This window comes from Micromys minutus (genome assembly GCF_963924665.1).
Source record: "Micromys minutus genome assembly, chromosome: 25".
Lineage (NCBI taxonomy): Eukaryota > Metazoa > Chordata > Mammalia > Rodentia > Muridae > Micromys > Micromys minutus.
Window position 1 is genome coordinate 3,045,250 of NC_137960.1, and position 26,173 is coordinate 3,071,422.

The 26,173-nt window shown below is 50.9% G+C and overlaps 2 protein-coding genes across 2 annotated transcripts; one reads left to right on the top strand and one right to left on the bottom strand.

Moving 5' to 3' along the window:
* Nucleotides 1-7,002: 7,002 nt before the first annotated feature.
* NFKBIL1 (NFKB inhibitor like 1) lies at nucleotides 7,003-20,496 on the bottom strand. Its single transcript, XM_080937838.1, has 4 exons — nucleotides 20,356-20,496; nucleotides 19,704-19,980; nucleotides 7,843-8,064; nucleotides 7,003-7,697 (listed from the first exon to the last, which is right to left on the bottom strand). Exons 1-4 carry the CDS (start codon nucleotides 20,410-20,412, stop codon nucleotides 7,114-7,116), a joined length of 1,140 nt encoding a protein of 379 aa, XP_080793964.1. The 5' UTR covers nucleotides 20,413-20,496; the 3' UTR covers nucleotides 7,003-7,113.
* A 904-nt stretch (nucleotides 20,497-21,400) lies between these two features.
* ATP6V1G2 (ATPase H+ transporting V1 subunit G2) lies at nucleotides 21,401-22,538 on the top strand (the record flags this gene model as incomplete). Its single annotated transcript, XM_080937839.1, has 3 exons — nucleotides 21,401-21,482; nucleotides 21,749-21,849; nucleotides 22,365-22,538. 3 exons carry the CDS (start codon nucleotides 21,401-21,403, stop codon nucleotides 22,536-22,538), a joined length of 357 nt encoding a protein of 118 aa, XP_080793965.1.
* Nucleotides 22,539-26,173: the final 3,635 nt, after the last annotated feature.

Below are 26,173 nucleotides of genomic sequence, written 5' to 3' on the forward strand. Positions count from 1 at the left end.
CCTGGTCTACAGGGAGGCTCCCTGGTCTATGCTGCCTCGCAGGAGACAGGAGGAGAAACAGGGGTCTGTGTGGTGGGGTGAATGGGAGCTGAGTGAGCTGGGACCCCTAGGCCGGTGGACAGGAAAAAGCGAAAATGCTGCTTTGGGGGCCCGAGGTCTAAATCCACTCTCGAGAGTTATGTCTGCAGCCATTTGGTTTCATGGGCAAGATGGGGGTTAAAGGGAAACGTGGGGCTGTGGCAGAATGGTGGCCTGGAACAAAAGAGCCATGGACCAAGGGCCTGTGAGTGTCTCACACCTCCTCACAGTAAACGCCAGGCGGTGATAGAAAGCGTGTTCTGTTGTGGGCTCCAAAGGCGAGCCTGTCTGGTGTCCTCAGTCCCGTGTGGTTCACTTCCCAACGAGGATCTTCCGTAGATCTGTTTACAGAGTCCTGCTGCTGTGCAGCGCTTTCCCGCACCCCCTTTCGTCTTCAGAGGCGTTCGTTTCCCTCAGGTACCAGAGGCTTGGTTTTTCTCCTGACAAGGCCTGTGCCCTCTTTGGAGGAGATTGCTCTTCCTTTGACACCAGCACTAAGGGAGAAGCGGAAGAGGAGAGCAGCCCTGCTACTGGCAAGATACTCTTCCTGTCTTCACGGCTGAATCTCCATCAGCCTCCGTGCTGGGCTCCTAACAACTTAGACATCTGGCTTGGTTTCTCCTCATCTTTCATCACCTGCCGCCATCTTCAAAACCACACTGAGTCCACACATCGGCCCTTGGTTCGGGGCCCAGCTCTCCAGCCTTAACCTGGCCAGCTTCAGCCTCTCTCATTGGCCAGCTTCAGCCTCTCTCATTGGCCAGCTTCAGCCTCTCTCATTGGCCAGCTTCAGCCTCTCTCTCTCTCATTGGCCAGCTTCAGCCTCTCCCGAGAGCCACCCTGGAAAAGGCCACACCTCCCACCTCGGCTTCCCTTGGGAGCAGGAGAGCGGTCTGGTGAGAACGGACCGTTCCTGCAGAGGATGGGAGTTCAGTTTCCAGTACCCATGTCATGGCTCTCAGCTGCCAGTACCTGCAGCCCCAAGGGCTCCGATCCTCTTCTGGTCTCTGTGGGATCACCACACCATACCACACACAGCTCTCGCACACGTAAAATTAATGATAAAACAATTCTTTTTAAAAGACTTTGATCTGGGGCTGAAGGGATGGCTCAGCAGTTAGGAGCACTGGCTGCTCTTCCAGAGGACCTGAGTTCAATTCCCAGCAACCACATGGTGGCTCACAACCATCTATCATGGGATCTGATGCCCTCTTCTGGTGTGTCTGAAGACAGCTACAGTGTCCCCCTGTAAATAAATAAGTAAATAAATAAAATCTCCAAACCCCTTTGATCTCTGAGTTTCCCCTCATTATCATCACCTGCCTCTTCAGTCTCTCTTCTCAGAATCAACTCTTCACTTTGACTCTGATCTCTAAAAAAAACCAAAACACACACGTTTATTCATTTAATTTATTTTGTATATGTGGGGGTGAGCACGTGCCCTGGCACATGTGAGGCGGTCGGAGAACAACTTACGGGAGTCAGTTCCGTTTCTCTTTCTGCCTTGTGGGGTCCGAGGGTCGGTCTCAGGTCATCGGTTTGGTTGTGCACGTCTTAAATCCCAGGACTGGGGAGGCGGAGGCAGGTGGATCTCTATGAGTTTGAGAGAAACCTGGCTTACATAGCAAGCTCTGACTAGACATAGTAAGACAAGGCTACATTGTAACACCTATCTCATTTTTTTCTCTCGTTGAGATAGGGTTTCCCTGTGTGGCCTTGGCTGTTCTGAAATTCACTCTGTAAACCAGGCTGGCCTCAAACTTAAGAGATCCACCTGCCTCTGCCTCCCAAGCGCTGGGTTTAAGCGCATGTCCCACTACATCCTGGTTGAAAAAAAAAATTTTTTTTTCCCCTAAATTCAGGCAAGCACCTCTACCTGAATTCTTTCTTGATGCTTGTTTTTGGGGATGTGGGACTGTCCAGTAGTATAGGTTGGCCTTGAACTCGATGTGTAGCTGATGTCGACTTTGAATCCCCCAGTCCTCTGGTCTTCATTTCTAAAGGCAAGGTCTGCAGGCATAATCCACCACACCAGGCTTCTTTTGATTGCAAACAGTCTTGTGTGTGTGCTTTCACATGTGTGTCTGGAGGTCAGTGGGCAGCCTGGGGGGTGGGGGTTGTGTTACACTCTTCCTTGTTTGAGGCAGGTTCAATATTTTGTGGCTGTACACACCAGGCTAGCCCACAAGTGCCTGAGGATTGTTCTTCCCTCCCCACCTTCTACCTCACTCTAGGAATGCTGGGATTGCAGCTCCATGCTTATGTGGCAAGTACACCATCCCCATCCCAGCCCCCCAGCCCAGCCCCCCAGTCCAGCCCCTCATCCCCCATTCCAGCCTCAACCAGCCCCCAGCTCTTCTTGCTGGTTTTGTTTACTGCAAACAGGCTTAACAATTTCAGTTACACTCTCAGTTTTGAGTCTCTTTCCCACCCAGTGTTTAACCAAAAGGACCTTGAAGATCTCAGTTTGAGGAAATGAAAGGCATTTCCTGGGTTTTCCTCCTGAGCTGCGGGATCGGTCACGAGGGGCTGCTGGTGGGCTGGCAGGCTGCTCGCTGGTTCCAGTCTCTGAGGGATTCTCCGTTGTTCTCCACACCCCCTTCACCCTTGACCTCCCACCGGCCACTGAGCTTAAGTCCCCTAAAGATGGCTTCCCGCCCTGCCTCTCTCTTTGCCGGAGTTACTCCCCGTTACTCCCTTCTTGGAAGTTACCTTTTCCTTCCCAAGGTTGATCTTTCAATGGTAATCCTCTCCCGCTCTGCCCCACCCCCTCGTTCCCACTAGATGTATCTAGTGTCATTTCTTGAAGATACATTTTAAACTCCCTCCCTGGACTCTGTCTCCCTCTCAGAATACTAGGCCCCTTGACTAACAGGAACTGGTAAGATTTTCCCCATCATCGAGACTCGTGGGCAGAGATGATGCCTGTCCTGTCTCCACCACCGTTCTTTGTACCCACCGCCCCTCAGCTCCCTGCCGCCCACTCACCCCTCAATGTGAAAAGCAACTCTCCCTTCTAATAAAACGAAATTGTCTCTCTTAAAATACATAATTGTCTAGTTTGTGAACCTACGAGGTCTTTTCAATTCTCGCCTAAGCCATGGCTGCCTCATCCCAACTCGACTTGAGTCTACATCTCCGGCTGACCCCACCCTCACCCCCAGGCCTCTCCGTTCTTCTGCTTCTCTGGCAGCTTTACCTCTACTGAGAAGAAACGATGCCCACACTCGGTTGCTGGAAGGTGTCCCCCCCCCCCCCCCCCGCATGGCTGCTCCGAGCTGGGCACTGCAGTATCCTCCGCAGGCTGCTTCCACCGTCTATAGATTCGGCTTGTGTATTTTTTGTCTCTTGCCCAGAGTGACAGTGGCTTCCCGAAGCAGTGTCTGGTCTGTCTGGTCTGAATCCATGGAACTCTGATACGGAATCCCTTGTCTTTCCCCTCAACCTTCCTGCTTAGGTCTCTGCCATCCACCCAACCCTCCAGGCAGATGAAACTGGTGTCAACCTAAGGACATCCCCAGTCCTACTAACAACCACTTGTCATATCTTCATGTTCCTTCGAATGAAGTTTATAGAATAGTTGTCGTCTTGGTAGGTGTGTATATGCTGGGATGTGTGTGTGTTCATGTGTGCAGGTACACACATATGTCTGTGTGCATGTATGTAGAGAAGCCAGAGGCCAACTATGGTTCTTTCTCAGGAGCCTTCTACCATTCCCCCAACATCCTACCCATGAGACAGGGTCTTCCTTTTTTGGCAGGGGGGAGGGTAGGGTCTCTCACTGGGCACTGGGACCTGGGGCTTCTTGAATATGGTAGGTTGGCTGGCCCGTGAGCTTATGACTTCCAGTGCCAGGACTACAAACACGCACCACTGGGCTGACTTTTTATGTGGGTGCTAAGGATCCAATTCAGGGCTTCATGTTTGCAAGGCCAGCATCTTACGGCAGAGCTATATCCCCATACCTGTCCCTGTCCCCGATTGAATGCCACCGCAGTCAAGTGGAAGTACTCAAGTGTTGGAGTTCAAAGTGTTTAATGTTCCTTTCATAGCTTTTGAGTTGATGGCTACTCAGGGTACAGTTGTATAAAGGGGGATGGGTGGTCCATACTGGAGAGATGTTGACAGAGTAGAGGCTGAGAGGTGTGACCTCACGCTGTTACAAAGACATGTTCAACAATACAACAGCATATAAAAAACTTTTTGCAACAGGACTCCTCATGTCAAAGCCTAGGTGGGTGTCGGTTTTTAGGGTTAGACTTGTCGCATACGGAATGGCTGTGCAGACGTTGTCCCTAATAGATACGGAGTCAGGGAACTCGGCTAGGTCCATCCATTTTCAAGGTCTTTCTCCCAAGGCCTCTTCGGAGTTTTTGACCAACGGTGAGACAGTGGGGTTCAAAGAGTTCATCTAAGGACCAAGGACAGTTTTTACACCAGGAAATGAGACAGAAAAGTTTTAAGTTTTGCGAAGAGGGCTCCCGGCTTCTATGACCCAGAGAGGAAGGAATGCTAGCCCCTGGGTGACTCTGGCACAGGGCTGAGGTGCCTGGGAGAATGGCAGGGAGCTGCTTCTGGGTCCCTTCATTTAGTTCCAAGCCCTTGGTGGGCCGCTGTGGCCTGTCTCAGAATCCCCAGAAGGACCATGGTGATTGGAAAGGTGAGCTCGTGTGGTAGAGGCAGTGTGGACCCCGAGGCACTCTCCCATTCTTGATCCTCACAGGTGCCCAGGTTACAGTAAAAATCCCAGTCCCCATCCCAACCTTCCTGGTGCCCGGCTCTTTCACACCAGTTCTACTTTGCCTTGAGATGCTTGGTGTGTACCAGCCCGTTCCAGCTCACACCAGCTCACACCAGCTCACACCAGCTCACACTGTGTTTCGTGGCTTCTCAGCCTCAGCCCAAGCTGTTTGGTCAGCCTCCATCCAGTGCTCTCGGGGATTTTTCTCTGTCTCCAGCTTCTGGGGAGCTTTCTGCCTAGATCCCGTGGGCCCTACTGTGAAGGTACCAAATCATGCCTTCAGTCACTGGGCTATGGGTCTGTTCCCCAAGGCAGAGTTCGAATCCTTTGGTTCCATGATGCTCAGCTAACCTGTGCCAAATCTCTTTCCTAATTTAACCTGAACCCACCCCCACTTCAGTCCCCAGACAGATTCCAATCTCTAGTTTATTTCCTAATTGTTTCTCAAATTGAGCCCCAAAGCACCCCAACCCCAGAGATCCAACTCCTGGGCCCAGCTTGAAAGAAGGGACACATTTCCACAGCAACTACTGTTCCACAGTCGGCATCGGGTCAACTCTGGGGATCCCTGAGTTTCCTCCCTACCCCCACCACGGTGGACAGGATGCCTGCTGCCTGGTACCAGGGGGGTCAGAGGAAGCCAGGGCCTCTGGGACTCAGTATTTTTATCAGCCTAGGAAATGAGAGATGCAGAAGCGGAAACCATGTGGTCAGAGAAAGTGAACAGCCTTTATCTCAGGGGAACCCCCACCAGGCCTGGGGGACAGACACCAGAGAGGGATAGAGAGGGAGGTCGGGGTAGGGCGGGGGGGGGGCATCATAGCTCATCTTACTTCGGTTTCATGTAGTTTGTGTAGAAGAGGAAGCCAAGTGCTCTAGAATGAGAAATCTGGGAGCAGTGGGTGTGGGTACCAACGCTGCTGCCCCCTCGGCCCAGGCCCAAGGGTCCCAACTCCGGCATGGGCTCTTTGCATATACCACTTCCGAGATCCCCAGCCCGGAGAGGAACCGGATGCCTGGGTTGCTTACAGTTCCATGTTTCTTCTCCGAATCTCAGCAGCTTCCTCTCAGAGCTGCCCCTTCCCTCTGTTCAGCCTGTCTAGTCCTGGGGTCAGGAGGTTTCCGAGCCTGGGCTGCAGCCCTGACCATCAGCTTTTGGACCACACGGCTACACACAGCGTATACTGCACCATTCTTTCCTGTCTTGCCTCAACTATTAAAAAACAAAAACAAAACTGAGGAGCTGGTTGTGTCTCGGGTGTTGGCAGTGGGAGTTTCGTCGTTTCTCCATTTCCAGAGAGCTCCTGAGTTCGAAAAGTGATATGGGTCCTCTACTCCGTCTCTCACGTCTCAGACCTTCTCTCTCCAACCCCCAAGACCTCAACTACTGGTTCTTGGAAAGGTAGATGTTTTGGGCTTGTACTGCCGAGAGCTGAAGTCCAGGTTTTGGGTGTGGTGGGCAAACAGTAGATACCAGGACGGGAGCCCCAGAGAGGATAAGACTCAGAAGCCCGGATAGGCTCGGGTGTGGATCTCTAGTTGCCTAAGAACAGACAACCCAGGTTACATAATCTGGCCCTTTCCAGCCTCCTTCCTGCTTCTAATTTTAGCAACTGAAATTCCCTCCCCCACAGGGCTCTTCCTCCACCCCCCCACCCCACCCCCGCTTCTATCCTCTATACTCCCAGGTCCTGTGGTCCCCTATCCCTGCTGCCCCCAACCCAGATCATTCAGTGACTCAGCAGAGGGGAAGCCCTGAGCTGGTAGGGGTGAGGATGTGGTTGTTCTGGTTGGGGATGTGGGGGGTTGTTCCTTTTTCTGTCTCTTGTTCACATTTTTCTTCAACTGCAACCCCGGTAAGGACCCCAACAGTGGTGGAGGGGGGAGTGGGAGGGGAGCCAAGAGGGACTGAAAGATGACCCGGGCCTTCTGAGGAGGGAGGCAGGGGCTTCTGGTCTCTGTTGAGAGCGCACTGTGACTGTGCTGCAGGTGTGTGGGAGCTGCGGGTTTCAACAGTTGGGCGGGAAAGGAGATGTCATGGGTGATGAAAACCATAGCAATGGAAAAAACAGAGGAGACTCTGGAGTGAGGTGTGGAACCAAGTCTTATTAGGAAATGGCAGTCCAGAGCAGTGGTAGAGCCTCCCTCACCCCACCCCCACACCCATTACGTTAACTGTCCCATATCCTCTCTATGTGGCAGCTGCCTCTTCTTGTCCATCCCCATCCATGACCTTGCTTCCTCCCCCTATCCTTGAGACTATATCCCCATAGGTTCTTGCTCATTCCCTATGGTCACTTGAGGGCTTCGGCGTGGCGGTTCAGGGCCTGAGAAAGGGCTGTCACAGCTCCCATTACACGGCCCAGTTCCCAGGTCTCAATCTGGCTTCGGAATCGCTGCAAGAAGCGGTCAGGGTGCCATCTGACCTGCTGGACTCTCAAGTACCTTTTCAGAGCCCCCTGTTCCTCCAGAGGGGGGCCCCTGGCCACCAAGGCTGCAGCCATGGCCTCTGGGTCTCCTCCACCAGGGCAGGGCCAGGGCACATCGCCAAAGCGCCAGAGGCTGCCCCTTCCTGCCCCTCGCGGGTGCTCTGCCCTGGGCCCAGCCCTGGGATGCTCTGGTCTTTTGTCCCCTTGAGCCTCTTGGGCCCTCCTGGCTCGGCTCTCACACAGTTCCTTCTCTTTGGCCCGAGCTCGCTCTCGGAAAAGCCGCTGTTCCTCCTCCTGCTGTCGCCAGCTATGACTGGAGCCCTCAGCCCTTGGGGGTCGGCAGGATCTCTCGGCCTCCAGCTGCCGCTGCTTCTGCGCATGCTCTCGAGCCAGGCGCTCTGACCAAGCTGAGAAGGACTCAGGCTCCTGCGTCGGCCGGGAGGCATCATCTGGGAGGTGGGATGAGGTTGGAGAGAGGCTCTGAGTAGAGCACTTACAAGAGAGAGTGAAATCAAGAGACCACATGCAGAGGGCCCACAGTGGAGGACACAGGGTCGGGAGGAAGGGCAGCCGGGGTGGTAACTGGCTTCTCACCTTCAAATCGCCCGATGACCTCCTGCCACTCGTCCTCCAGTTCGCCTTGTAGCTTCTGCCGCCACTCCCGCTCCTTGGAAACCTCCTCATCTTCTTCCTCTTCGGCAGAATCCCAGGGGGGTCCCCAGCCCAGAATCTGCCCAGGAGTTTCCCCATCTTTATTCTTTATCCCCATGGCAGACGGGCAGCGACTCAGCAGTGGCAGGAAGAAGTCCGTGTAAGCTAGGGGCAGACAGTGAACAGTCAGCTAGGGCTCAACGCGGCTGCCATCTTGGATTCTTCACTCCTGGGTATAAGGAGGAACCCGACACCGACCGACGATCATGTAAGGCGTAGGTGTGGAGTTTAGAATGTTCTGACTTGTTCCTCATACACAATTTCGGTTTGCTCCAAGTCTTACTACAGCAAATGACGTTTTATGGTCCCTGACTCCTGCCACCTAGGACAACTTCAAATTCTTTTGACTATTTTTTAAAAAAATATTTATTTATATGACTACACTGTGGCTGTCTTCAGACACACCAGAAGAGGGCATTGATCCCATTACAGATGGTTGTGAGCCACTATGTGGGTGCTGGGATTTGAGCTCAGAACCTCTGGAAGAACAGCCAGTGCTCTTAACCGCTGAGCCATCTCTCTAGTCCTCTTCTATTTTTGTTTGTCTGTTTGAAGCTATTATCACTATATACATATTCCAAGCTATAGCTCTCACCTAAATCTACATATGAAGATGGCCACACCAGGCATGACGGTCACCTCAGGAGGCAGAGGCAGTCAACTCTGTGAGTTCATGGCCAGCCTGGTCTACAGAGTGAGTGGAAGGGCAGCCAGGGCTATATAATTGACCTTGTCTCAAAAAAGCCAATTAAGATAAAATAATATAAAGAATATCAAAACACCGTGTTCTGTACCACTACACACAAACGCAGAAGAACATTTACTATTTCTACCCAATAAATCTGAGTAAAATTCAGCAGATTTTCTAGCCTTCCCCAGGAGTGAAGGGTGGCAATGGTACTCAGAGTGAGCACCTCCTAAGTGACAGTGGCCAAGGGCAGGAGGACCAGACATCTGGGGGGCCAGTGCCGCCCTTGCTTCACACTACCCTCAGTGAGGCCCACCAGCTGCCTCCACTCAGGGGCAGAAGCAGGTGCGTGTCTGGGGCAGCATTTCTGCCTGTGGACCTATTTCATCTGCTTGGCCTTGCTGGTTCCAGGAAGTTAGTTCGTTTACCAGGAGGATGGCATAGGTACAGGGCTGACCTGTAACTGCCAACAAGGTAGAAGGGTCTATATGGTAAGCCAAGGTGCCAGTCCACTCTGAAACCACATCAGGGTGAGGGAGGCTTCCTGCTGTCATCTGCCACAAACCCTAAGCTGTCCCACTTAGGAAGGACCTGCTCACTGCAGGGTGTGACTGTGTATGGAGTGTGTGAGAGTGCAGTGTGTATATATGTGAACAAGTACATAGTATGTGTTTATGTGAGTGCAGAGCAAAGTTTATATGTATGTGAGTATGCATGTGTATAAAAATAATGTTTGAGTGTGTGAGTGCATAGTGTGTGTTTATGAGTGTGCCTAGGCTTATATGGATGGTTTAACTCACTTTGTGTGTGTGTGTGTGTGTGTGTGTGTGTACCAACATACCCAGTTTAAGATTTAAAAAAAATATATTTATTTTAAGTTTATGAGTGTTCTATCTGCATGTACACCCGCAGGCCAGAAGAAGGCATCAGATCCCATCAAGATGGTTGCTGGGAATTGAACTCAGGACCTCTGGAACAGAGCAGCCAGTGCTCTTAACCGCTGAGCCATCTTTCGAGCTCCCAGTTTAAGATTATAACTGTTTGCTGCAGTCCCCAAGTGCTACCTCTGTGCACACAAATGCGTACATGACACACAAATGCACACATGACAAGTTCTTGGAGCTGTGGCCACACTGTGCACATCTACTTAGAGGTGTTTGCCCATCTTGGCAACTTGCTTTTTTTTTTTTTTTCCCTGAAATAACCAATTTATTTTACTGGCTATGGTGGGGGTGTGAGTGAATGTGAGAGTGTGTGTTTGTGTTTTAAGAGGGTCTCATATTAGCTCAACATGTAACTGCATCTCAAACTTGTGATTCTCTTAACTTGATACGGGTCACCACATCCCACTCAAACTAACAGAATGCTTCGGTCACGCATATCACACGTGGTAACATATGTCCCAAAGGTTGACAGCAGGAGCGGTTCGTCTTGGTGTTTTCATGAGTCTCACTGTGGAGTCAGCCTGGGGTGAACTAATGGTTCTTCCTCCTCACAGCTTTTTTCATTTAGCATCTTTACTTTTCCTCAGGAACCCGCCGTCTGTTTGAGTCTCTGATGAAGTTCCTCTGTGAGCCTGAGACAGAATTCTTCTCACCTGGGCTAATAGGTTGCGTCTCCAAAGCCTTCAGCCTTAAACCTGCACGTGTGTGGACATTGTACAGTGCCTGGGGGGGGGGATGTTCTGAGTCAGAACATGTGCAAGCCTGTCAGGCTTTACTGTGCGTGCATGACAACCGTTCATGTTGCTAACGGGATAGATTAAAAGATGGTATTATTAAGCCAGACATAGTGGCACAGGCCTTTAGTTCCAGTAATTGGGAGGTAGAGGCAGAGGCAGAGGCAGAGGCAGAGGCAGGTGGATCTCTGAGTTTGAGGCCAGTCTGATCTACAGAGTGAGTCCAGTTCCATGTCCCTGTCCCAGCCAGACGTTTTTGAACAAAGAGACCCCGTGGGTAATGGGAGCTCTGAGAGTCTCATTTCCTCGTCCAGCCTCTGTCAGAACAGATCTTCCTAAAGCTTGAAAAGTTCAGTTATAAAGGAAATCTTGAAGAGAATTAAATTTCCCCCCTTTTAAAGATTTATTTTATGTACATGAGTACACTGTAGCTGTCTTCAGACACAACAGAAGAGGGCATCAAATCCCATTACAGATGGTTGTGAGCCACTATGTGGTTGCTGGGAATTGAACTCAGGACCTCTGGAAAGCAGTCAGTGCTCTAACCACTGAGCCATCTCTCCAGCCACCCAAAAAATACTTAAAAAAAGAAAAAAAACTTTTAAAGAATAGACTGGGGAAAAAAAAGAATAGATGGAGGGGAAAGACAGTGTTTTAACAAATAATATCCTAGAAAAAAGGACTTTCATATCTGAACTGTCTAACCTCAGCACTGGAAACCGAACCTGGGTCTTGTGCAGGAGTGTCATGCTCTCTTGACCACGGAGCTGCCTCTCCAGCCCCTAAATTAACTTGTTTGATGTTCATTACCATCGTCTTTCCCTGCCCACTCTCCCACGAGGTTTGTGCCAACAAACACTTTCATACAGGGAAGAGTATGTGAGAAGCTCTATGGAAGAAATGCTCTCCCTGAACTACAAAAGCCTAAGTCTCTCCTCAGCTCTAACCGCGCAGCACTTCCCTCAGAGAGAGGAGGGAACACACAGAAAACGAAACATCTGGGAGCTGGAACCCCAGCACCACACACAACCAAACAACAATCTTCCCAGTCCCAGCCAGACTTTCTGAACACAGACATGTGGGTAACCCAAGTTTTACCCTCTCAGGGACAGTGAGCCCCCTTTTTCTGGCCAGTTATTTGTGTGTCTCTCTTCGAGGTCAGTCTGGCCTGACCAATTGGGTTTCACCCCATGAAGCAGGAGGTCCCTGTTCTCAGAAGATGCCATGGTTTAGGGCAAACCTCAGTCAAGTCAGTACTGGGAACAGAGGCCTGCTGCCCTCTGAAGAGGCCTTTTGGGCAAGTGCGCATCTCTACTACATGACGGGGTTCATGACCTCACACTACCTAAACTCTATCTTCAGCTTCTCAAAAAACGAAGCCAGCAAAACCTTTTTCTCTGTAATGAAATCTGACTAGACTAGGCTGGCCACAGAACAACACAGGGCTTCACCCCTGTCCCACAGCTGGATCTCTTTACCATAATTTTAAGGAAAAAAATTCCCTCCTTCATGGCTTTAGCATGGACAGGAACAGGTGCCTTCCATACTGGTCTCCCTTAAACTCAGCCTTAGGTGACATCCTTGATGGCCACCAGCTTCTCCTCCACCTGGCGACTGCACCCCATCTGCCCCTCATCCACACACATTAAAAGACTTCTGGTAGGAACCCAGAGAACAATGATCACACCCCAATATCTGTGCCCTTCACAAGGCAGCTGACAGAGGCTGAAACACTCTCTGGGCCTATGTTTCCTCACCCTGACAGACCTGCCCCAAACACAATTGCTCCAGATCCAGTCGGCCATCCCTGGACTCAACAGGATCTTCAGCCCTCACCCCACCATTGGACAGCCTCCCTCCTCCTCCCCCATCCCTCTTTTTCTCCTCTCCCCTGCCTCCAAGGAAACCCAACAACTTGCTATAATTATCTGGAATCTAAAATTTGCAACTGCAAGGTCAACATACAACATTGTTGCAACATTGTTGCCTGTGTCTCTTGCCTGGGGCTTGAGCTAAGACAATTCCCTCCTAAGGTCAATTGACAGGAATGGGGATACTCTGTAATTCTCTATCTCAACATATTCTTTTTTAAAGCATAGAGCTTAAAAAAAATCCAAGCAGCAATAAAGACTCCAGACAGACAAGAGCCTCTGCAGATGACAGCCAAGGCTCTGGTCAGGAAGTAAACACAGTAAAGAGACGGTGCACAGAGCAGACGGGAGGCAGTGAGGAAGGTGGAAAGGAAAAGGGTGTTTTCAGTTAAGAAGTAGGTCTGCATGTGTCAGTTAAGATTCTCCTAGGGTGAAATGACTGACGTTTCCAAAATGGAAAAGATGAGAGTAAAACTAACACGTGTGAGCGTGCTCAGGGCGGACGGAGGTGAGCCCGAGCGGTGAGGGCACCGAAACCCGGTGCACGGAGCACGCCTACCCACAGCTAAAGTGCAACCGCTGCCTCGAACAAGCGTCTCCTGAGATGCTGCCTGGAGCATCCACCAGAAGCTGCCTCCAAGTGACAAAGATGTTGTCTTGGCCATGAAGATTATTTTCTGCCAAGTTTGTCAGGCTTTTTGTTACTTTGAAAACAGAGTTTTAACAAAATAGAATTTTGCTTATTTGTTTTCAAGCCAGGTGTGGGAGCACAAATCTTTAATCCCAGCACTGGAGAGGGAGAGGTGAGAGGATCTGTTTATTCCAGGACAACCTGTTCCACACAGCGAGCTCCAAACAGTCAGCACTGTGTAGAGACCCTGTCTCAGAACACAGCAAGAGTAAGAGGAGAAGATGGTAAGTATTAGCACAAAACAAGATCTGCCCAGGAATCTCATCTTCCTCCTCTCAGGGCAGTCAGTGCTCCCGAAATCCTCAGGGCACCAGTGCTCCCGAAGTCCTCAGGGCCACCATTCAGATGTTTGGCTGAGGCCGTCAGGTATTACGTACCAACAGCTGTTGACTTCAAGAAATGACTAAATGGGTTTAACTCTCCAAGACAGTGTTTTCCACAGCATGCTCGAGGAGAGATGCAAGGCTTAGAACACGCAAACTAAAGTCTGACCTTTCTTCAAAAGGGACCCCAAGCGCCAGTGAAATCTTGGGCCAAGGACAGCTCCTGTTTGGTGAGCGGTCTCCATAAGGCTCACCCTCACCCTCACCCCGACCTATGCTCCACCAGGATTTGCCTTCCCAATGCTACCATAAAAACATCCCCAAGATGTCTCAGAACAGCTGGGCCTGCCACACTCATCCTTGGGCTCAGCCTGCACCGCCTGCTGTGCCCCATCTTTGAGGCACAATCCTTGACTGCTGCTGGGTCTCAGGGCCCCTCCCATCTAGAGCCTGTGCAGTGTAGAACCGTGACAGGGAAAGCTAAGAAGCAGATGTTCACGCACACGCACCCTGCTCACCAGGTCTAGGAGAGCCTATAAAAAAAAATTATGTCAGAGGCTTCCTCAGTCTCAGGACAGTCCTGGATCTGACTCCCTGCTCGGTTCAGTCTGTCGGTGACCTGGTCTTCATTCCCAGTGTCACTCAGAACAAGCAAGGCCCTCAGAATCCAGTGTCACCTCCTTGCTGCTAGTGCCCTCACTCTTCTAGAAAGGGGCGGGGCCTCACGGAGCCGCTCTGCACTCAGTGTCTCCATCCATCCACCCAGCCACACTTCCAGCTCACCCCAGCCCTGCCAAGCCCTCATGGTTGGCCCTTCTTCGGGAAGACCTTAGACCCACTGCTGTCCCCGTGCGCTATGCCACTGGGACAGACTGAGCACGGGGCGGGGTGCAGCTCTGAGTCTGACTGCACTTTCCATTTACACAACCTGGGAACTGGATTTGTCATAAAATCCTCCCTCCTGCCTTTAATCCTGGCACACAGAGGGCAGAGGCAGGCAGATCTTTGAGTTCAAGGCCAGCCTGGTCTACACACTGAGTTCCAGGACAGCCAGGGCTACACAGAGAAGCCCTGTCTCAAGAAAACCAACCAAACATTCCAACAAACCAACCAACCAGAAACCAACCCTCTCTCAGGACAAAAGACCCTTCAGAGCTATGTGGACAGGGCCCTCTTCTCCAACTGCAGCCATGCTGTAAGACACATCACTGTGGGTCTGTAGGAGGTAGGGCTGTTCTGGTCAAAGCTCATGCAGCCTATTCCTGTATGCTGTTTGAAGATCCCTCTCTTCCTCTGGGGAGCACCAGGTGAAACCCATCCTCAAACACCCCAGATCCTAGTGAGCCGCTGAGGTGATTTCTCTCCTTTCTGAGTGCTAATGATTTAGATTTTATGTGTCTGAGTGTTTTCCTGACGTTCACCGTTCACCACGTGGATCCTGATGCCTGCGGAGGTCAGAAGGGTCAGATCCCTTGGGTACTGGGAACTGAGCCTGGCTCTTCTGCTCTCCATCAGGCTTCGGCCTTTCTGTCCCTTCAGACACCGAGGAGCTCATTTCAAGGCATCCTTTCTGGGTCTTTCCTGAGGAGACCTAAACTTTCTGGGTGGTCCCATCTTTACCCCAACATTTCAGGCCCCCTAGACAGAGGGTTGTCACTGCTGTGTTCGTTACCTGCACGCAAGCACCCTAATGTCCTCCATCTTCCCACAGGCCCAGTGTGACGTGGGCCTTGGACGAGGGGACATTCACCATTACTTTGCTCATATTCTGTTGTCTTAAGAATCAACTGCTTATCTAGAAAGGCGCCATCTTTGCCCAGACTGGGTCTGAGAATCTCAAAACCTCTCAAAACGGAAACGTGGCTATGACCCAGACCCAGACTCACACACACACATGCACACACACTATCCTGTCCAGGGACAGCTCTAACATGTTTGCAGTTTCCTATTCTAACTTACAAATATTTGCAAGTCTCAGTACTGCATGACCTTTGCCTGTGCTGTCTCCCTGAGGTCCTCCCTACAGTCCTCCCTGAGGTCCTCCCTTATGTTCAGACGTTTCTTACTCCTTCATCTCAGCAGGAACAAAGCAGCTGTCGGTGCCTAACTTGGAGGTCTCACCAGCCTCCTGGCTGGGGCAGCTGCTTTTAGGGGTCTCAACTCCCTCAGCTCTCATGAACCCTGTTTTTAATGCTGCTGTGTATCTTTTGCCCTTGCTTACTCGACCTTGTGGTAAATTGATGTCTTCCTGACTTCAGGTCTCTCAGTTCCAGACGGTGCTGCCTTAGGGACAGCAGCCACTGCATAAACACTGATGCTGCTTCCCACCAACCAAGAGCCGTGCTCTGGTGTCACAACCTGACCTCTGGTGCCCTTCAACAGCAACTCCTCCTCCCCTTCCCAACAAAGTTGGTATCCTATGACTCTGTGACAGACCACAGCAGCACACGTGTATAATTCCAGTCATAGCAGCACACATGTGTAACTCCAGTCACAGCAGCACACGTGTGTAATTCCAGTCACAGCAGCACATGTGTGTAATTCCAGTCATAGCAGCACACATGTGTAATCCTAGTCACAGCAGCACACGTGTGTATTTCCAGTCATAGCAGCACATGTGTGTAATTCCAGTCATAGCAGCACATGTGTAGTAATTCCAGTCACAGCAGCACATGTCTGCAACCCCAATTCCCCCACCTCAAGATAAGAGGGGGAGTTGGGAGTCCACAGAGACTCGTGGGCCAGCTAACCATGGTTGAAAACAAGCAAGATGCTGTCTCAAATACAATGGAAGTTGAGGACCAACAGCCAAGTGTATCCTCTGACCTCTACACAGATAGAAAACTAAAATTAAATTTTAAAGGGGGAAGAACTAAGCTTGAGGAGCCAGGCTGTGGTTGATCTCAGGATGTCACAACAGCGCCACAAAGAATTAATTCTCTTTAACGAGCAGGCTCAGGCCATCAGGGGTCTGACCCCTAGTAACTTGTGACAACTTGGGACGATAAGAAATAATTTATACTGGGACATGTACATAGTAAAAGAATATCCATCTGGGCATGAGCCCACACAAGTGACCACTCCACAAGACCTAACGAGCAGGGCATGGTGTGCAAACATTTCCTCTCACCTGCAGTATAAACCCTCTACTGCAGGGCCTTCTGTCTCTGGCACCCAACCCCTGGCAGGGTTTCTTGTAGCTCAGGATGACCTTGAGTTGCCTATGTAGCCAAGGCTGGCCTTGTTGTAACCCCCCTGCCTTGGCCTATGGGTGCTAGGGTTAAAGGCTGTGCCCCGGTAAACTCTTTCACCCTACTGCCTGACAAGGCAAGGCTCGTGAAACCTGTGCTAGGGTCACTTAAGACAACTGAGGTGACAGGTCCGTGGGTGTGCAGAATGTGAGGCTAGAAGGACAGATGGAACAAAAACTGTGCCCAGTCATTCTGAAACAAGGCCACCTCTATGCAGATCAGGGGGCGGTGGACGCTGTCTGCCACGCTGACGGATCGGAAGCAGTGAGTATCACACAAACACAAAACACTGGAGGTACAGGCCCGCATCCCAGTCGGGAATACCAGTCCAGAGCTGCTGAGGCTGCAGAGGCCACTGTCTCTACTAAAAAGAGAAAAAGGAAGGCTGGGGGACGAGGCTGGGTGCTGGATCAGCAGAGAGAGAGAGAGAGAGAGAGAGAGATTTATCTCTCTGAGTTTGTGGATAGTCTGGTCTACATTACTGAGGTCTCGAAGAGTCAAGGCTACGGAGAGAGACTGTGTCTCAAAAAGCCAACCAGCAAACCAGCAAGCCAAAACCCCAAAGAAGATCAAAGCAAACCTTAAACCCCAGACCCAAACATCAGAATGATAAGCTTGTTTTTTTCCCCCAAAACCCTGAGGGAACTACACTGCTTGTCAGCATCTACGCTCTGTGCAGTGTGACTACTGTTTGACAGTTGCTTTACTGATGGGTTCCCCCCCCCCCCACAGCTGAAACTGCTCTCCCACGAAGTTCTTAAAAAAAAAAAGTGAGACTTCTGGCCTCCTACTGTGTGTGATAAACCTGTCCAGTCACTTCAATGACCTTGGGCACTCCTCTGACCTAAGGCGAGTCTCCCACAGAAGGGTCAATCACTTAATCTGCTCAATGAAGTAACCTCATTCATCTCTTCAAAGCGGCGGACAGCTGAATTAGACGGAGAAGTTGGGGTTAGCGCGCCACCTGGTGGCAGGGATGGCAGGTGCCGGGAAACTGCCTGAGAGGAGCCCTGGGGCTGCGAGGAATGTGGAGGGATGTTTCCTCTTTGGAACATTGCAACCTCTCAACTGTGACATCCATACAAGTTCCCAGGCCTCCCCAGGAAGGCCTCACTTTCGCCACGGTGTATTAAACGCTCACATGCTTCTTAGAGAGGTACCTACTCCACCATTAGGAGCTACTCAGCCAAGTTTGACTGAACGGCATGAACACAGCATACCATTACGTAGCCAAGCTGCCATGAGTCTGTGGTTCATGTGGTCATCACAACCCGTTTCAGAGGCCAGCAAGCAGCTGCCCTAGGCATTGCCCTGCCCTAGGGAGCTGCCTCTCATACCACAGTAGCCGGCTGCTGAACTATATATAGGTGTGCATCTCCTGAAGCGTACCTAAGAATACTTTCAGTGCTAAAATGGCCTTGGATAAACGGAATGGCTTTACGCTCTCAGGGTGAACTGGTCTCTGGTCCAGCCGTAAATTCCTGTACAGCGTGACTCTGAGCTCGAGGCCAATTACCTGACCAATTACCGCTCCCTCTCTGCTTCTGTACGCAAAGCTTGCTTGCTGCAGATGTCCCAGAGCTGACTTTCTGATTCCGTCAAAACTGCATTTTTGCCCTTAAAAGCCCAAACTGGAGGGTGAGGCTGCTTCTGGCTTGCTACTCTGTTGAAACGGTCCTGATGGCAGTAAATGGAGATTCCACAGGACTTATCCAGCAATCTTGGGACTTTCCCCCTTCTTCAGGCACCCCGTGATAAAATCGGCCAGGCAGCTGCTGCTGTACTTTGCAAACCTTTTCTCTTTAAGCTAAACGAAACAAAACAAAAACCTATGTAAGCCCATCTTACTTGCCTTAAAGGATTTTGGCTTTGATCAAGGAGAGACTGAGCTGGGACTGAGTAAATGAATAAGCAGGGTTGTGGATGCCCCTGATCTCCTGTGGTCGGAAGGCCGTCCCTCGAAGGACGGGCCTCCCCTCTGGTTCTAGTCAGGAAGCTGCTCTCCAGGGAACTGCTTTTGCTGTCACTGCAACACCTCCCATGTCGTTTTCAGAACTGTGGGATTTGGCAAAACTCCTGGAAGTACGCAGTCTGGGGCTAGGGTAAGTGGCTGGGGAACAGGGCAGGTCAGCACAGAGTTCTGGTAGCAAACATCTGAGTGTAAACCTCAGCGGGATGAAACCGGTCACCACAGCCTCCACATAGGTAATATTTGCTTGATGGCTGTTTCTCTTCACTTTTTGAGATGCTTAGGCCCCGCCCAGACTGGCTTTGAGGTGCTCCTGAGGGCCGGGATTACAGGACACCGTGAACTTCCTGTCTTTCTAGGTGGTGAGGTTGTTTCTGGGCTGGTTATCTGCCGGCAGCACAAATGCAACAGAAAGAAGCTGTCTGCACTGTGAAGCCATTACTGCTGGTTTGAGATGTGTGGCTGTTATTTTGTGACAGGGTCTTTCTAATGCAGCTCTGGTGAGCCTGGAACTCACTATAGATCAGACCGGCCTTGAGCTTTCAGACACCTGGCTGCCTTTGCCTCCAGAGCTCTGGTTAACACCTGCAACACCAGCTCAAGCTGGATTTTTGTTACAGAATTTTGGTGAGAATAAGGAAAACTTGTTGCCAGGTATATGTCAGGTGACATCAGATCTGGGGCATAAGACCACACAAAAGTTTCACGTCCTCTGACCAGCCTAGCTGATCATGTGATGAATGGCATGGATACTTTGTAAGAAGTCTGTGGCATAGTACAAAGGTTGACATTGTTTTAAAGATGCACAGAGAAAAGCAAACTAATGGGGGGGGGGTGAGTGGGGCCAGCTCCTTGGAGCTGGGATCTGATCCCAAGCAGTCAACTGCAAGGTTGTGCTATAGGTAAACAGCCATCAAAGAAACAAAGTAGTCACTAATCCTGGAAGATAGGAAATGTAAGGAAAGAGTTGTAATCTGTGTGGCCACACACACACACACACACACACACACACACACACACACACACGTACCAGCCAGGTCAATTGCTTCAACATCTCCCCACAACCAAATATCTATCTTATTTCCCAACTATTTTTGTTGTTGTTTGAGACAGGGTCTCTCTCTCTTTGGTTCTGGAGATACTTACAGAGATCCTTCTGCCTCTGCGTGCCAGGGTCAAAAGCCTGCACCACCATACCAGGCCTTTACTTCTCACCCATCAACTGGCTTTCAGTTCAGATCTGGCCAGCTTCTCTAGGCCAGTTCCCACTCACCATCAGGGCCCTGGCGGGCAGCAGCGTGCAGCGCGGTGTCACCGTGCCGGTCCTGGTGGGCAGGATCAGCGCCGAGACGTAGCAGCAGGCACAGGGCAGGGGCATCGTGGCGGGCACAGGCCCTGTGAAGAGGCGGGGGCTGCCCAGCGTCCACATCAAGGCCAGGATGTCGCTGGAGGAGAGCCTGGGCTCGCACTAGCCGTCCTGCAGACAAGTACCGCCGGAAGCGTCGCTCTCGACGGTGCCGGCGGGAAGCGGAGGCCATGGAACTCTGGGGCTGAGGAAGAAGTGGGAAATGGCAGAGGTGAGGACCCAGCTCGGCTCTTCCTCTTGTTTCTCCCTTTTCCTCCCATCCCTCCCCCCCCCATTTGAAAGTCTCATCCCTTAGCAAATGGCAAGTTTGGGGTGACTGGTGGGGGTGGAGTTGGGGACTAGGGAGCGGGTCACAGACTTAATTTGTGATGTAATTTTTTGAGAAAATGATACATAATTGTTTTAAGGCTCCAGAGCCCAAGACAAAAGTTAATTCTGAACTTTGGAGGGAAACAAAAACAAAATCAAGTAAGGCAAGATTGGGGAAATTTTCATTAGCCACAAATCTGAAGAAAAGTCACAAATTCAAAGAGCGATCTAGAAATTGAATATAATGTACCCGACAGACAGACGTAGAGGCTTCTTCCTCTGGGGCCTGGGGGGAGGGGTTACTCATCAGACCTGCTCCCCGCCCCCCCAAGGACCCTCAGAGACGGAGGTCGGAGGCCTGGGTTTAAGACGCTCCGAGAAGGGAGGTGGGGAGGAAGGAGGCGCGCCAGGCTGCAGGAAATGGCGCAAGCACACGCGCAAGTTTCGGGCGGAAATGAACTGGGTGTCCCATCCCGGAAATTGTTCCGCTCCGACTGGGTAATTTGTGATTAGGCCTCCGGTGGGAAAACAAGCTAATATGCGACATAGGTTCCGCTTGATTAGAGGCGAGGTTCCGAAGGGAGGCAGGCCATATACAGGGCGAGCTGAAGCGACAGGTCGGACTACAGCAAGAAACCCTGTCTCGAAACACACACACACACACACACACACACACACACACACACACACACTTAAACACACAATCAGGCCAAGTATATGGGTAAATCCAAAAAGAAAAACACAAGGCAAACGTGGGGCGGGACAGGGAGATGTGTGCAGACGTCCTGGTTTGGGGGGGGTGTCTAAAGAGAAGATGGAGGCTAGAAAGAGGGGGAAGGGCGGAGGGAGGCGTGGAGACACAGAGTTGGGAATGTAAGTGTGTCCAAGCACATCCTTACCTTCCCACACCATTCTCATCGCCTTTGTGTCTCCTTCGAGACCACCAATCAAGATCTCCTCCCACCCAAACACTGCCTTCCGCTTTCCCCAGCCCCATCTCTATGGACCCCGGTGACACGGAGATGCCCTGCACCTGCTGCAGTAGCCAGCACAAGGCTGGTCTCTGCTGCCCTCGGGCGGACGTTTAGGGTATTACCTCAGTGAGGTTCGAGAGGAGGACCATCCGTGTGAGGATGAGACACCCACCCGGTGCAGGAGACTGAGTGAAAACGGGCGCACTAAGACCCAGTGGGACTGGAGGATCTCACCAAGGGACCGGAGGGGTAGGCGCTGGAGAGTGGGAGCCGTCTGGAACCTTGGTCGCCTTCGGAACAGCATCCTCTCTAGTGACAAAAATGGCCAGTCAGTCCCAGGGTATCCAGCAGCTCCTCCAGGCTGAGAAGCGGGCGGCGGAGAAGGTGGCCGATGCCAGGAAGAGTGAGCCCCCCTCTTTCCTCCTCTCTTAGGAATCTGGAAGGATAATTTAGGAATTGGGGATAGCGGATATTTGAATCCTTAGGAAAACCCAAGGGCAATGGGGACAAATGGGGGTACTGAGGATAGAAGAAACGGGTGGGTGGGTTTTACAGTCTAGCACTTGACTGGTTGACAGGAAACTGAATAACTTTCTGGAGGGCACTCTAACACACCTGCGTGTGTGTGTGTGTGTGTGTGTGTGTGTACTCACTGTCTTCTGCTTCTAGGGAAGGCCCGGCGACTGAAGCAGGCGAAGGAGGAGGCTCAAATGGAGGTGGAGCAATACCGCAGGGAGCGAGAGCAGGAGTTCCAGAGCAAGCAGCAGGCGGTGAGCTGAGGGGGGGGGGTGAGCGGGGACAGGGAAGGGCCCACCCAGTTGCCAACTGTGGGTGAGCGGGGACAGGGAAGGGCCCACCCAGGTGCCAACTGTGGGTGCCTCTTGTAAGATGTATGTAGGTGACTCAACAAGAAATTAGGGTGTCTGAAAGCTGAGGAGGCCCTGACATGACCACACATTCGTAAAGCTTTGGCAGGATCTGTAAGGTCTGGAGGCTTTAAAGGGTACATGAGACTGGTGGGGACAGCCTTCACGATCTGTGTGGAGTGTGGTAACCCTGATGGTGGTGGACAGTTTTATGGTCACTGTGTTGAGGAGGTGAGGATTTTACCGTCTTAGAAGAAGTAGGGGTTAGGCTGGCTGCTTGGTATCTACATGTTTTTGTGGGGTGGGAATAGGTTTGAAAAGACTTCCCAGGCCTTTTGCAGGATCCTTTCTTCTACACGCTGGGACCTCCCTTTCTCTGTGTCTGCTTTGTTCTTTCTCTCCTCCACCCCCATCCCCAGGCCATGGGCTCCCAGGGGAACCTGTCTGCAGAAGTGGAGCAGGCCACTCGACGGCAGGTTCAGGGCATGCAGAGCTCTCAGCAGAGAAACCGGGAGCGTGTCCTGGCTCAGCTTCTCGGCATGGTCTGTGATGTCAGGCCTCAGGTCCACCCCAACTATCGGATTACCGTCTAGAACCATTGCTTAGGGACCCATCCCTAGAGTGACTCCTTCTATCAGCTCCTTCCACAGAGAAATATCCAATATCCCAGCTCAGAACCACTTGTGTCGCATGCACAGAGCACCATCCCCCCTACCGCCAGGTCTACCTGGCGGGTTCTAATATTCTCCCATGAGACTTACAAATAGCCTGTTCAAACCACAATCTCTATGTTCCGTGACACCCACTGGAATTATACTAAGGGATGTCCAAAGTCATCCCCCACCGGATCTGAGAAATGTATGTCATGGTGCCAGGGGTGTGAAAAGCACCCTGACCAGAGCTGGCAGACTTCTGTTCCTCTCCCACCCCTGTTCCTTGCTGGAGGCACAGCAGGGACAAGCCGTTTAACCTGGAGAGCTTCAGTGTCCTGATCTCTGTAACTGGACAGTAATAGCCCTTACTTTGTAAGGTGGCCCCTGTGAGACATCCTAGGAGAATTCAGCATAGTCCCAGATGGGTAGAAGCTGTGGTTGGATACATGGCGAGCCTGTATCATGACCACTCGCCGCTTGCCTGCCAGAATCCTAATCCTGTTTCCTCAATTTTTTTTTTATTCCTGGCATTTGAGCTCTGCTTAGTCACTGTAACTCTAGTAATCCTCTAAAGAATTTGTTCCCCTGCCCCCCCCCTGAATCATGCCCCCATATAGAACAGAACCTCTCTTTGCTTCTCCTGAGCTGGTCTTTCTCATGGTTGGCTCCCCTTTCCTCTGTTTCCCCAAAGCTTGCCGCTGAAGAGCTCTGTGACATCCACATGCATGCATTCCTTTCTGTGCCCTCAACACCGCGCCTTGCCTCCCTGTGTAACATCGGAGTGTCAATAAAATACCGGTGGATGAGTCAGTTGTCGGTGAAAGCAGCCGCCTTTTGCTCGCCATTGCTCACTTTGGTTCACTGTCCTCAGAGTTCTGCATTTATACAGTTTCCAAAACACTGCGAAGGGCTGTCCCGGAAGCTTTTTGGAGGAACAAAAGCATGCGGTGCTGTGTTCTCTCTGTCAAGAGGGAACATGTGTGGCTCCTCAGGAACAGACGGTTGCGTGCAGTAGCTGTAAAGGAAATGTTGGCAGAGCAGCACTCTGTCCCTTTCTTTGTTTTATGCTGCTCATCAGCACCAGAGACAGACAGACAGACAGACAGACAGACAGACTCGTTATGTATCTTACTATGTATCCCTGGCTGTCCTGGAATTTGCTAGGCCAGGCTAGCTTTGAATTCACAGAGATCCACATTCTCTTGGAATTAACGACATGCACCACCATGCAGGGTGAGGCATTCTGTTTGGGTAATGATCATGTATCTGATGATAAGGTCCTTGTGTCCCCAGAGCCTTGGCACACAATTGGCAGTTGGTGAATACTTCAGAATAAAAAGATGCCCGGGGATGGGACACTGCTGGTCTCTGACACCCATTTTTTAAAAAGATTTGTTTATTTTATGTATATGAGCACACCATAGCTGTTTTCAGACACACCAGACCCCGTTACAGATGGTTGTGAGCCACTATATGGTTGCTGGATTTGAACTCAGGACCTCTAGAAGAGCAGTCAGTGCTCTTAACCACTGACCCCCCTCTCTTATGTGACTTTTCTGTAGGGAGACATAAAAAAAAAAAAGCCTATGCCAAATAAGGCATTCGTGAAACACCAAAGAAGTTTCACCATTCAAATCTCTCCTGGCAGACCAAGGGGCTCGCTGGAGTGATTGATAGGATTTATAGGTTACTTATAGGAGCGAGACTGGAGCAGCTTCTCATCAAAAAGTCGTCCATCTCCAGTGTCCTCTGCATGGCACAGTTCCACCAAAGGGAGTCCTGTCACCAGGACCTGTTTACTGGTGACACAATCTGGGAGGATGGTTCTGTGTCTTGCAACTTCTTTCTGAATTTCACGAGCCTTCTCCACTCTCATCAGGAGGGAGTGTTTTAACTCAGAGGAAATAGTTGTACAAAAGCAAGCAGGATTTTAAAGAGGGACACTCTTGATGGGAAACTGGGGCGCTTACACTCTGATAGCTGTATTGCTTTGGCTGTCTTGTTTTATTTTTTGTTTTGTTTTTATGTTTATAGAAATAGGAGCAGGGCATGGTGCCTAATCCCAGCATTTGAAGGCAGAGGCAGGAGAATTGACAATTTGAGGCCAGTGTACACTATATAATAGACTCACTAACAGAGAAAGGAAGAAAACATGGTAAGACAGATGAGGGGAACTCACCTTGCTCTGGGCCAGTGGTTTTTCTTTTTGTTTTTAATTTATTGTATATAAATACACTGTAGGTGTCTTCAGACACACCAGAAGAGGGCATCAGATCCTGTTACAGATGGTTGTGAGCCACTAAGTGGTTGCTGGGAATTGAATTCAGGACCTCTGGAAGAGCAATCAGTGCTCTAACCTCTGAGCCATCTCTCCAGCCCGGCACAGGTTCAAACCATTGTTAAAATTACAGCTAACTGTTCCACAATCCCTTCCTGCCCTGGCTACCTTAACCAGGGTTGTCAGTCAGCCAGCCAGACTGGCCATTTTGGATCCTCCATAAAGGCTCTGAGAAAACCTCACAGTGATGGCAGTAATTGCTCCAACTCCTGCTCAGCCAGTATTGTGTTCTCCCCTTCCTCCCCAGTAGGTGCTGGAACTTCCCGTAGTCCTTCCCATAGTCCCATAGCAGGAAGGTACGTTATGACTGGTGTGAAGGGGACAAAATTATGATTGGTGCAAACACAAGTCTTCATTTGCATGAGTTTGCAGTGGATGGTGCAAACGCTCTTTGCTGGCTGTAAAGCAGAAGAATGTTTAGTTCACTTGGTGGGTCAGCTGGGACAAACCTTACTGTTTCCCTCCTCGGTTCTGCTACATTAGGTCCAGTAACAGGAAGAAAGTGGCTGAGAGCCTGCCAACTAGGTCACTAGAAGAGTTCCTGGAAAGTCTTCAAAGCCAAAGGCCTAGGTACCTCACTTTCTGGAGCTACAAAGTTACCAGGGGCAGAGGAATCCTCACTGCCTCCCGGATTTAGACAAAACCCACCGGCCTGCTGTTTACAGCCGCCAAATGCTGAGAAATCAGAAGCTACCAAGCTCCAGCCCAGCCAGCTTATGCATTGAGCAGGACAGAGCAGGCTGGCAACAATGATACTTACTTATGTGTTACTTAGTATTAATATTAAGTGTGCTTAATAGGGAAGGCGTGTGCTTATGTTTATGCAGCAAGGCGGCAGGACATCACTTCTGACGCATGTAGCATCTCAAAGAAGGGAGTGTACCGTATATTTGGGGGGGGGGAATCCAGACTGAATAATGAAACTGAGATGATTCTGCTGCTCTAGTTAATAATGATTATGGAAAGGTGCACAACCCTCAAACTCCACCATTTATTTGGCACCTGGACAGAATGTAAGCCCCCATCTCCCAATATAATTTTTGGGTAAATCCGGCCTATTCTCTGCACACCTGTAATGGGCGTGGTCACGTGCCCCTCACGCCCCCTCAGTAGAGGCCTGACTTAGCGGCTCTCAGGTCACCTTGACTACGAGGCTAAGGACCCCGAGAGAAAGCTTCCCACTCTGCTCGCGGAGTCCTCCATGCCTACGGAGAGGTGCCCAGGGAGAAGCCTGGCG